General features: G+C 38.0%; 2 protein-coding genes across 2 annotated transcripts in view; both read right to left on the bottom strand.

Moving 5' to 3' along the window:
• Positions 1 to 2,092: 2,092 nt before the first annotated feature.
• LOC111545180 (olfactory receptor 2T6) lies at positions 2,093 to 3,010 on the bottom strand. Its single transcript, XM_023216087.3, has one exon. The coding sequence runs from the start codon at positions 2,975 to 2,977 to the stop codon at positions 2,093 to 2,095; it is 885 nt and encodes a 294-aa protein (XP_023071855.3). The 5' UTR covers positions 2,978 to 3,010.
• A 2,886-nt stretch (positions 3,011 to 5,896) lies between these two features.
• LOC111545272 (translation initiation factor IF-2-like) overlaps positions 5,897 to 12,127 on the bottom strand; it is a 156,276-nt gene continuing 150,045 nt past the window's right edge. The window contains exon 4 of the mRNA XM_031935397.1: positions 5,897 to 5,965. The gene's annotated coding sequence lies outside the window, so the exon portion shown is untranslated. The remainder of the gene's footprint in view (positions 5,966 to 12,127) is intronic.

Below are 12,127 nucleotides of genomic sequence, written 5' to 3' on the forward strand. Positions count from 1 at the left end.
GTGTTAGCCAGGATGGTCTCGATCTCCTGACCTCGTGCTCCGCCCATCTCGGCCTCCCAAAGTGCTGGGATTACAGGCTTGAGCCACCGCGCCCGGCCTTGATGACCAGTTCTTATGGGCCATCCCCCTGCTTCTCTCTGACTTGTGGTTTTTGTACCTCAACATCTTCTTGGTTGGAATGCTCCCTCATACTATCTGGCACATAGTGTTCTCCAAGACAGTCTGACAAGATTGAGGAGATGTTGAGCCTCCAGCTGAAGAGCCTCGGAAAAGCCGTTCCTGGATTTCAACTGAAAACCCTGCTCAGTTCGGCAAGACCAGGTCTATTTTCTTGATTAAGTGCTCAGCCTAAGACCAAGCTGAGCTGTTCTATTTGGCTAAATATTTTGTCAAATACCCAGCAGCTTTTCTCAGTACAAAACGAGGTGTGGCAACGTTTCCTTCACCCACCATCTCCAGTGCCTGAAGAACATCCCTGAACCCAGCTTGGATTTTGTTAAACCAATGACAGAAAGCCTGGCACAGCACTGGTAGAAGTGGCCTGAGGGGTTTGGGATGTGGTCCTGGTTTTACTACTGTGTCTACAATTTAGGCCAAACATTTTTTCTCCAGTTCTTAGCCACTTAAAAAGATATCATACTAAGTGTATAGAACACCCTTGACATAGCCAACTCCATCTTAGAAAAATACTCTATTTTATATTTCATAGAGCACTTTTCCAACAAGGATAAGATGTGCTGTCTACCAAACAACAACAACAAAAAAGACTGTGTCCAACCAGAAAAGGACTCAAACAAGCACACTCTTCCATGATCAGTTCTCATGGGAGGACTCTGTAACTGTCAGAGAGCAGGTCTTTAGCAGCTCGAAATAGGATCAGTTCTCACCAGAGGACTCACTATGTATGATGTGCAATATTGACTGACTTGTGGAGTGGCTTGAGCCTGTGCCCGCGGCTCTGACTATCAAGTGAATGAAAAGTACTAAGGGGAGTTGCCCCCTTGGGAACTCCATGTAGCCCATGCTGGCTTTTGTGATTGAAATAGCATCAAGAAAATCCTGACATTGTGAAAGACACGAGCATTTGTGGTCCTGGTTATTTCTAACCTTGCACCGCTCATGACACTAAGTCATTTACAAGGGGTTTCCAGTTCTAATTTTCAGATGAAAAGCTGGGTATTTCCTTCCCACTTTGCAGTGTTATCCAATGCAAAAGCCAGTGCTATAGAGAAGGAAAAATATGCTGTCCACTACTTTTTTAAAAGAGAAAACTTGATAGAAATAGCTCCAACAACACTAACATCTACACAGGGATCCCCAAAGTCTAAAAATGCTAGTGAATTAAAGAAGCTGAAAAGTGATTACAGAAACTGCTAGTTAATAGGACATTTTTTTCTCAACTACCTTTTGCTGTGTCTTCCAATGTAACAGTTAGTTGCCATATTAAAAAAATAACATCACAGACTCCCTCCCCCATAAATGTTTAGTCTTGGCATTTCTACAAAACACAAGAATCATTGTTTTTAGTTCCAAATGTAGATAAAGGAGGAGTGTTTTCAGTTGTTACTCAAAGAAGAGATATTTGGATTTTTTAAATCTTGGTGTAAGTATGTAGATTTTTCTTTCACAGTTTTATGACAGTTTAGTCTCTTTCATATGTCTTTCGAAACTTGACATCTCTACACCTTTGATAAGGCAATTGATGGATTGTTTAAACAATATAGTCAAAATCACCAGTTCTTATGGAGCCATTGAAGATGGGCAGAATATGTCATGTTAACTCAACTTTTGGGGGCATTCATATACACGAACTGCAATCGGAGAACTGATATGAGAGAAGACTTGGAATCAGTAGAAACAAAAGAACAAACACGAGTGGTGTTTCTAGAACTCTGGTATTGTTTGTGTATGACTGTTACAGCATCTTCACATTTTGGATGGAAGTACTGTGGATACACCATTTAGCACAGCTGGTATTGGCAGTTCCTGTCAGCATTATCCATGGTATCCATGATGCAAGCCCATATATGCCTGAACAGGATGTGGAGGTTTTAGACGATCAGAATTCTTTCCTCATCACACCACAGGTCCCTTAACATCTTGCCACTACTCTCTTCAAGGCACCGATCACATCCCTGTTCCTCAGACTGTAGATGAGAGGGTTTAATAAGGGGGTGAGGATGGTGTAAAAGGCAGAGAAGACCTTATCTTTGATTGGGGTGTGGTAGGACTGGGGAAGCATATACGTATAGAAGGCAGCCCCGTAGAATAATGTCACCACAGTCATGTGTGAGGAGCAGGTGGCAAAGGCCGTCTTCCTCCCTTCAGCCGATGTCATCTGGTGCACTGTGATGAGAATCCTGGTGTAGGATGCAGTCACCACCGAGAAGGGGATGAGGAGCATTGCAACACAGCACACGTACATCACTGTTTCATAGGCGGTTTTGTCCCCACAGGCCAGCCTCAGCATGGTGGGTGCCTCACAGAAAAAGTGATTGATTTGGTGAGAGGCACAGAACGGGAGACTCGTGGTGATGGGGGTGAGGAGAAAAGTGTCCAAAGCCCCGCCGAACCAAGAGCTGGCCAGGATCATGCAGCAGACCCGCTGGCTGATGAGGACAGGATAGTGCAGTGGGTTGCAGATGGCCACGTAGCGGTCATAAGCCATGAGCCCCAGCAGGAAGAATTCAGCCCCCATAAAGCCCATGTAGAGAAAGCACTGAGCAGTGCAGGCGATGAAAGAGATGGTCCCCTGGCCCACGAGATAATCTACCAGCATCTTGGGCACAATGGTGGAGATGTATAATGTGTCAATGAGGGAGAGGTGGCTCAGGAGGAAGTACATGGGGGTGTGGAGATGACGGTCTATGTGAATCAGGAAGACCATGACCCCATTAGCTATCACGGCCATGAAGAAGACGGCACAAATGACACCGAAAAAGAATCCTGAGCCTTTACCGTGAGTGAAGAGCCCCATGAGGGTAAAGCCACTGGACAAGGTTTCATTGTTTTCATTTTTGGTAGTGAGTTTGACCTGGAGGCATAAGAAGAGAAGCAGGGCCAATGAAAATGACAAAAGATAAAATAAATCACTTAAACATGTCTGTGTAAACATTATTAGATGAAAATATTTTATGTAGCTAATATAAAACTTTTTTTTTTGGTGTGGTAGATTTGTAGCTTCTTTTTTCTTGGCTATTTCTTTTTGATGAAGAATAATTTCTACATTAGGATCCCATGGGATGAAGATGAGTGAATGTTTGCCAATTGATATTTGGCTTAAGTGAGTTTCATTATGATTGAAGAAAATTTGGGCCCTAGAAAGAAAGGATCCTTCATTTGGAGTTGGCTCCATTTATTTAAAATGTGGATACAACTGCAAGACAATTGATCCAATCTATTCAAACAACCCAAGAAAATAATTCAATAGGCCATTGGATCAAATTGGGAATTTCTGTGATAATATTAAAACCTATTAGTCTCATCCAGAAATAACCATAAATTGTAGACACAGCTGAAAACTAAGTTGAACTGTAATAAATATGATTACATTATCTACCTGATCATTGGCCATTTTTATGTGTTCCTTCATCATTTGTCAATTTCTCATTCATTTGCACACCAAATCTTTATGGAGAGAGTCCTGTGCAGTGTTCTATGCTCTGGGGATACTGTAGTAAATAAAAAGAATATGAATCATGTGACTTACATTCTAGTTATGAAATAGGCACAGTAAATCACAAGTGGGAACCATGGTTCCAGGTAATGCAAATAAGTGCTTTATGGAAAACTTCAACACAGACAATGAAAGATGAAAGAAAATTAATGTGAAGATTTAGGGCTAGGGTGTTCCTACAAAATAAACAGCAAATGTGACATCCCTAAAGCAAAAAGTAGTTTGGGATAGTCAGGAAACAAAAGTCAGTTCAGGAAGAGAATTGCCAGTGATGAAGACAGTGAGATATTAGGGATCAGTTTTTCAAGGTATGCAGGCCGGGGTAAAGAGGACAGAATTCTTTTCTAAGTATTATCAGTAGAATTGAGTTGCAGTTTGTAACATATAACAGTTTAACTTTAACATGTTCATTATGATCTTTTTGTTTTTTTTCTTTTTGTCTCTTTGGTACATTCAAGCCATTTTTTTTGTTTGTTTGTTTTTGCTTAGTGTTGTATTTTTGTGGGTCTTGAAGGTGTCACAAGAGGGGAAACTCATCTGGTTTAGACTGGGATAGACCAGGTTGTGCTTTCTGTCCTAATATCCCCCTCATTTCACTCAAAAGCTTCCTGATTTGGTTGGTCAGTTGTAAGCCTTGGAGATGGTGACTGAGTGAAATGCATAAAAGATCTTGTAGGCCAGAGGCGGGAAACCATACACAATCTTAGAGAGCTATGGGTGGTGCAGTCACATCTTGAATATACGATGAATATAAGAACATCTTTTAAAAGTTTCCTCATCATTTTAACACTCTTTAAAATCTGACTTGGTTTTTGAATTCTTGAGCACTTCTGTGTGCACTCAGGTATTACACGAGACAGAGAGGCAGATGACGCACAGTAAGTGCACAGAGGTGGCAGCCAGTTTCCAGGACACCGTCGTGGAGTAGGGGGTTGCTCAATTCTGAAATACTTGCACTGAGAATGCTTGTTTGGGGTTCTGGCTTCATCATTTGCAATGTACCCTAATGCATGTTACTTAAAATCTTAGAGCCCATTTCCTGGTCTATAATTAGGATATCACAGGAAACTTAAGGGATGTTGTGATGATCAAACATCATGTAACATATGCAAAGGACCACAGCTGAGTAAATTCAAATGCTAATCTATGATAAGCTGTTGCGCTTGTGAGATAATGCTGATACTGAGGACACAATTTCTTGCCGAAGGCAATATTGCATTTTGTAACTACTGTGTGTATACCATAGGCACAAACAATAGGAGACACACTATAAAAAACACATGTTGCCTGTTGAACACTAGGGGGACACACTCTGAAAAGCACGTGTCGCCTGTGAACACTAGAACACTAAGCAGGGTTCCAGGCTTGTGCACTGTCTTCTGAATTATTTAAAATAATAAAATCTCAGAACATTCTTCCTGATCATGCAAATAATTGCCATTAGAGGAATCTTTTAGCAAAAGATATGGACTTGTAAAAGACTAGTTTCTGGGAAAACTCATTCCAGGAAGAAGACTGTCATTTCCTAAGTTCACTCTCAGATTAAACAGTGAAGATCAATATGTTAGGTAATAGCATTACACAAATAACTAGGGCCTAAAAAATAGTTTGCAAGTGTCTAGACATTCTCCAAGGAGGCCTGTTTCAACTTCTGAGTACATGCTCACAAAACCACAGAAACGACTCAACTTTTTATCTACAATGAAAATTTAAAATCTTGGGTAACAGGAAAAGATGAACCTTGATGACTCCTCGGTAGAGAAAAGCCTCTTCAGTTTTGGCCAGCACATGTACAAGGTCTCTCAGAGTGTGAACCACTCAGAGAAAGGATTGACTGTGTGTCTCTGTGCCAGGTTTTCTCTGCAGCAGGGTCTGCTTCTCTGCTTTCCCCATTCTTACCCTCCCCTAGCCAAGAAGTTGTGAAGAACAAGGGTAGAGTTTTGCAAGTAGACCAACAAAGGAGGTTCTTGAAGGAGTGTTCCCAGCACAGTGAACAGGAGACTTCATTTAGGAAAGTGAGAAATACACAGACAAGGAAAATTGCAAGCTGAGAAGAAATCAAAATTTTTCCTTTCTGAGTTTTTCCTTCTCTTTCAACAAAACTTCAAACACAACTGTACAGTTTTGCTTACCAGTTTAGAAGAGGCTGAGTGGATTAGGTGGTGAGGGGAAAAGGGGCTGAAGATTTATTCTGCCCACTATCCATCCAGAATGCAGATCCGCCATCTCGTGGGTAGAATCTCATCTAATGAGCTCCTCGTGATGACCTGATGAATTAGAAGGAGCTTCCTGTAATGTCAATGGGAGCAGAAAAAGATGACAACATTAGGAAACACTTCAGGAGAGGGTGAATACACTCAGGCGAGTGCAGTGCTTTACCCATGATGGTAACACTAGGAAACACTTCAGGAGAGGGTGAACACACTCAGGTTAGTGCAGTGCTTTATCCGTGACAACTAAAAACAGTTCCAGGATGAGAAGTTATAAGAAAGGCTGCAAATAAGAGAGCTGAAGACATAAAACTGTATTAGGAGGATAAAACTTTAGTAGCTCTCCGGGGATGCAGAAAGGCAGATATTAAATTATAAGAAAGATAGACATGAGCTGGGCGCAGTGACTCAAGCCTGTAATCCCAGCACTTTGGGAGGCCGAAGCGGGTGGATCACCTGAGGTCAGGAGTTCAAGACAAGCCTGGCCAACATAGTGAAACCCTGTCTCTACAAAAATTAGCCAGTCATGATGGTGGGCGCCTGTAATCCCAGCTACTCGGGAGGCTGAGAAGGGAGAATTGCTTGGACCGGGGAGGCAGAGGTTGCAGTGAGCTGAGATTGCGCCATTGCACTCCAACTTGTGCAACAAAGCAAGACTCCATCAAGAAAGAAAAAGAGAGAGAGAGAGAGAGAAAGAAAGAAAGAAAGAAAGAAAGAAAGAAAGAAAGAAAGAAAGAAAGAGAAAGAAAGAAGAAAGACAGACAGACAGACATGAAATATTGGAACTACAAAAGCAAAATATAAATAATCAATGTTTTAAAAAGAGTGATTTCACAAATAGGAGAGAATTATTAATAAAAATTGAAAATGAAACTTAGGAAAGGAACAAACAGACTCTGTATATGGATGTTTCATTTCATTAATACATACACTTGTGTGTGTCTGGGAAAGTGATTTGAAGTAAAAGCATCTGGCAGCATCTAATAAAAACATAGTATCATGCAAACAAAACACAAGAAAAGGAAAACACAGTCACCTACACAGGCTAAAATTCACACTGACCACAGGTGTCTTCCTGATAAATTCCAAATAAAAGTGAAAAAATGGCTAAACTGAAGATATACAATGTTGCAGTAAAAAGAGAGCTCTGGAGCCAGAATTTCCTTGGGTTTGATCCTTTCTCCACCACTAAATCCTGTGACCACAGGCACTTAAATTATTTTTGTATCCATTTCCCCCATTTGCTCTGTAATAATAGAAAGGGCACAAGTTTTAAAGATTACATCATTCACACACCTTAGTTTCTTAGACTAGTCTCTAGAATGTGCTGTCTGTTCAGTAAAACTTATTATCGATATCATTAGATACATTTTAGTTGAGAGTAATGTGTAGCTCAAACAGGAAGACATTCTGAGATAAATTAGGGGGAATAAACACTAAGATACAGCTGAATATTTGTGTAGATGAAACAAAATTAAGAAAAAGGAAGAAACTATAATACTACTAATAGTAAATGTTGAATCAGGCTAAATATATATATTTAAAAATAATATAAATATGATTGCCTCATTGCATAGAACTCAAACGATTCTTATCAACAAGATATGTATAGATGTAGAAATGATAGATAGATCTATGACATCTATATGCAGACACAGAGAGACACACATATCTCTGTCTCTACAGAAAACAAGGTCTGAAAATGGAACGCTAATACCATACATGCAAAACAAATTCTATTTAAATAGAATGTAAAATTAAGAAGTACCAGAAAGCAGCTTTCATTCATTCATGTATTTATTCATTCAACTATTTACTGTGATCCGGCTATTCACTAGACATTTTTCCAGGAGCAGAAGATACCATTAACAATATTCCCTCTTTCTTGGAACATACAGGGCAAAGGACTGATGATAAATAAAAACATATACAATTATGAAGAATCTAACATTTTTTCTCAGTAAATGAGCCAGAGAAAAATACATTTTTGCCTATGACTCCAACACAGAGGCAACTGTAAGAATAAGAACGACTTTGAAAAAGTATTAAAATGAGTTACAAGAATGTTTGTATGTGTGTACATGTGTGTTTGGGTATGTATTAAAATGGCTTAAAATAATGAAAGAAAAAAGGTATAACAGCGCAGGAAATTAAAACGAAGCATATAGTGAAATGAGATAGAAAACAACTATATTAATCATGGCTACACCATCATTCAGAGTAAACATCCCCTTTTAAAGTGTAGATTTACTCTTCAAAGAAAACAAAACAAAATGTACAAATGGAAACAAGAACTAAAAGATGCAAAAAGGAATGGCATAAGTATATATAAACTATGATATAAGGCGATATTATCAATGGAACAAAGAGAACAATCCTGTAATTTGAGTTTTAAATGGAAATGCATTATGTGCTTAATATATTCAGTTAGCTTCCATAGGACAATCTCCTGTTGTTTTTTTTTTACTACAATATATTAGAATTCTAAAATCATAATAACAGGTTCACATCTAAATCAGAGAATTTGAAATACTTTAACATATGCCTAAAACACTACATAGGCCAAAGGAAGTTCAAACTTTCATTAAATTGAATATATTATGTATGGAAGCCTATAGGATATAGCTCAAGATGTATCCAGACAAAATTTTATAACCTGTAATAATGTAATTCTTATAAAAAATATGGATGTTAATAAAGATTCAACCCAATACATTAGAAAAATATCCAAAGAATACATTTAAATAAGAGAAAGAGCATTAAATACTTAAATAGATATTAATGGATTTTAAAACAAGCAGACTGAACATTTAAAGTTGATTCTTTAAAACTGAAACGAAATAGACCTATTTCTGGCCATGCTAATGACACTTGAGGGCAGAAAGGATGACACAAAGCATCATTAAAAGTAAGAAAAATGATCCAACTACAGATATGAGAAGAGTGATAAAATATTTATAGTATGGGAAGTTATTTTAACATTATATTGATATAGTTTGAAATTTTAGTGAAGAAAATGATTTTAAAGTATGGTTTTGTATGAGTGTATGCATACACATAATATGAATATATAGTTATAAGTAGATATAATGCATACACACATAGTCAAAATTCTTAATATGCATATATCATTATAAGTAGATATAATGCATACACACACATATAGTCAAAATTCTAAGAGAATGCCAAAGAAAATCTCTAAATTTGGAACAATTTAAAAGTTTTAATGGAACTCTGCTTTCCCAAAATTCCTAGTTCAGAAAGCATCCATAAAAATCTTCTAAGGACAGAAAATTTAAAAATCTTTGTATACAGAAAAATACAGAATTAATCATTTATTTTATAAATATATAAAGCCTTCAAAAGACAGAAAACTCTCATAATTATAAACCAAGTTCACATATATATATTTCCCAAATGAATATTAATTATTAAACTCAGAAGTACATTAATAATAACACATCTTCAAACCCGTTCATATAAACTCCCTCTTTTGCCATTCTAACACCCTTCAAAGATACTTGGTGGTTTGTGAGCTGAAGATCAAGTTTTGACTGTGGTTTGTATGTCCCTGAGTGACCTGGATACTCAGGTCTCTGCAGTGCTCTGTCAATTCCTGGCACCTCTCTCCCAGAAAATAACCTGACTCAGGAGCTCTCTCTGCCTAGAGCGTAATTCTCTCTTCATCTGGTTACTGTAGCCCCAGGTCTCAGGTCACCTATACTTCTTGCAGGAATCCACTCTGGTTTTAATAAGAATGTCAAATGCCCCAGCATATATGAACAAGTAGTTACTCATAATATCAACAACACATCAACAAAATATTTCTTATTCTTTTCCTTTTTGAGACAGGATCTTGCTCTGTTCCTCGGGCTGGAGCACAGTGGCATGACCACAGCTCATTGCAGCCTCAACCTTCTGGGCTCAAGCAATTCTCCTACCTCAGCCTCCTGCATAGCTGGGGCTACAGGCACAGACCACCATATCCAGCTTATGTTTTTGTATTTTTTGTAGAGACAGGATCTTGCCATGTTGTCCAGGCTGGTCTTGAACTTCTGGCCTGAAGAAATCTTCCTGTCGTGGTCTCCCAAAGTGTTGGGATTACAGACATGTGCTAAATTATTCTAGAGGAATTTGTCAAAAATGATTATAAATTTTATCTGAAAGGACAAGCACATATTAATTGTCCAGCACATTTAATGTTAAAAATTGACTTTGACCTCTGTAGGACCAATGTGAAATGTAAAGGATGAGTAACTGAACAAAAAAAAACAAGGCTCAACAACTAAGAGATATTAAATGGAAGAGTATCTAGAAATAAACACTGCCATCTCCCCCCAAAATACAAAAAACCCACATACATGCCAATGTTTCATATAAGTAAGATGAGAATTCAGATAACTGGGAAAGGTAGTGTTTATATATGTGAAGAAAACAAAATTGTAACTTAGAGGTAAAGAGTTAGACTTTAAAATGCACACTCCAGATCAAGTGGCTCAAAAAACTTAAGAAATAAATACATTTCTTTATGAAAACTTTTTTATGATGTTTGAGTCTCTTTAATGAAGAGGTACGCATTTGTATTCTGAAAAAATGCTGAAGTAACGACAATAAATTAGGATTTTTATTGTGAAGAAGCGGGCAACATCACACACTGCTAGTGTAAGTACAAATTGAAACCATATTTTTTCTGGAAGTGTCTGGCATTTAGCAAACTTAAAAACTCCATGTGTTAGCCATTTTCATCAGTTTATTCTGAGGAAATAAATAGTGTGAAGTAGGAGTCATATGTGAAGACCTTAAATAAATTATTGCTATTGATTGTGAAAATAAACTGGAAACAATCTTAATGATCAACATAAATAGGTTGAGTAAATCAAACATTGCTCAATTTACATTATCCACATTGATAATGATGAAGGTTAGCTGTCTTTTCATGTAAAGATATGCATAACGTATTTTTAAGTAGGAAACATAGCACTGCCTGTTTACAAACATATATATGCATAGATAAATTACAATCACTTGTAGTCAGCCTGGAAAGTTTTGGATTGGGATAGGAAAAAAATGTGCCCAAAGGCAGACATAAAGCTCAAGGCAGAGCAATCAGGAGATTTTGCTGAATTGAATGGAGATTGAAGAATCAGGAATACACTTGACCAGAGCATCCTAGAACCTGATGATTTATTTCACTCATCACGTACTATGAACTTTGTATTTCATGCCTTTCTAAATAACATGGACCACACTCGGATGGTTACCAGAGTTTAATGAAGACTTCATGAGTCTTTCTGTGATGCACTCTGACAGGGGCGAGCCCCATGCTGCACTTGCCCTCATGACACCTCTTCAACTTGTTTCTACAACTCTCTTTGTTGTTTTGATTTGCTGCATGCTTCTGCCTCCTCAAACATAATATGAGCTGTTTGAAGGTAGAGTCATCCTCTAAATAGTCCTTATATCCACAGCCATTGGCACAGCCTTGTATATATTCGGTGGTCTATACATCAATTGATTACTCCTAGAACACTTTATCTTTTCCCATTCCAAACTCGTACTATTAATTTGAGAGCACAAATGATAGAAAGGTTTGCTTTGATATCTTCTATGATATTGCACTGTGACAAGTGGCTAACTTTGAAGACCACTCAAATGTGAATCAAACTGATCTTTGGAAAAGAAAGCAAGCTAATGACGCAGTCCAGAAGGCAATGGGAATACGTAGGCCACTTGGTCCCTTCTAACCTCACAGGAAGTGTTACGCCCGTGCCTTCAGCAGAGCCTGACTGACGACATCTGACCCACCAACCACCACACGATAGCAAGAACATTCCTGTCAGAGACTGTCTCTTAGTGTGTCCAAAATGGATCATAAAAAGCAATCAATAAAATAAGTTCACAAAAGAGTGACTGAATCTATCAAAATGCGAGCAGGGTAGTTGACCATTGTTAAACATTTTTTCAAGAAAGTGATGTTTGTTTTAAGTAAGTGAGTGGCACTTATGAATAAGAGCTCAACATTTATATACTCATGGAATAAAGATGGCAGCAATAGAACAGAGATGGCTAGAAGAAGGGTATATGCTAGGTGCCTGGGTGATGGGACCATTTACACCCCAAACCTCGCCATCACAAAATATTACCAGGTAACAAACCTGCACATGTATCACCAGAATCTAAAATAAAAGTAGAAAAAAAATAAAAATTTTAAAAAATTAAATACATACTTGAGTGGGTATTT

The sequence above is a fragment of the Piliocolobus tephrosceles genome, chromosome 1, assembly GCF_002776525.5.
Source record: "Piliocolobus tephrosceles isolate RC106 chromosome 1, ASM277652v3, whole genome shotgun sequence".
Taxonomy (NCBI): domain Eukaryota; kingdom Metazoa; phylum Chordata; class Mammalia; order Primates; family Cercopithecidae; genus Piliocolobus; species Piliocolobus tephrosceles.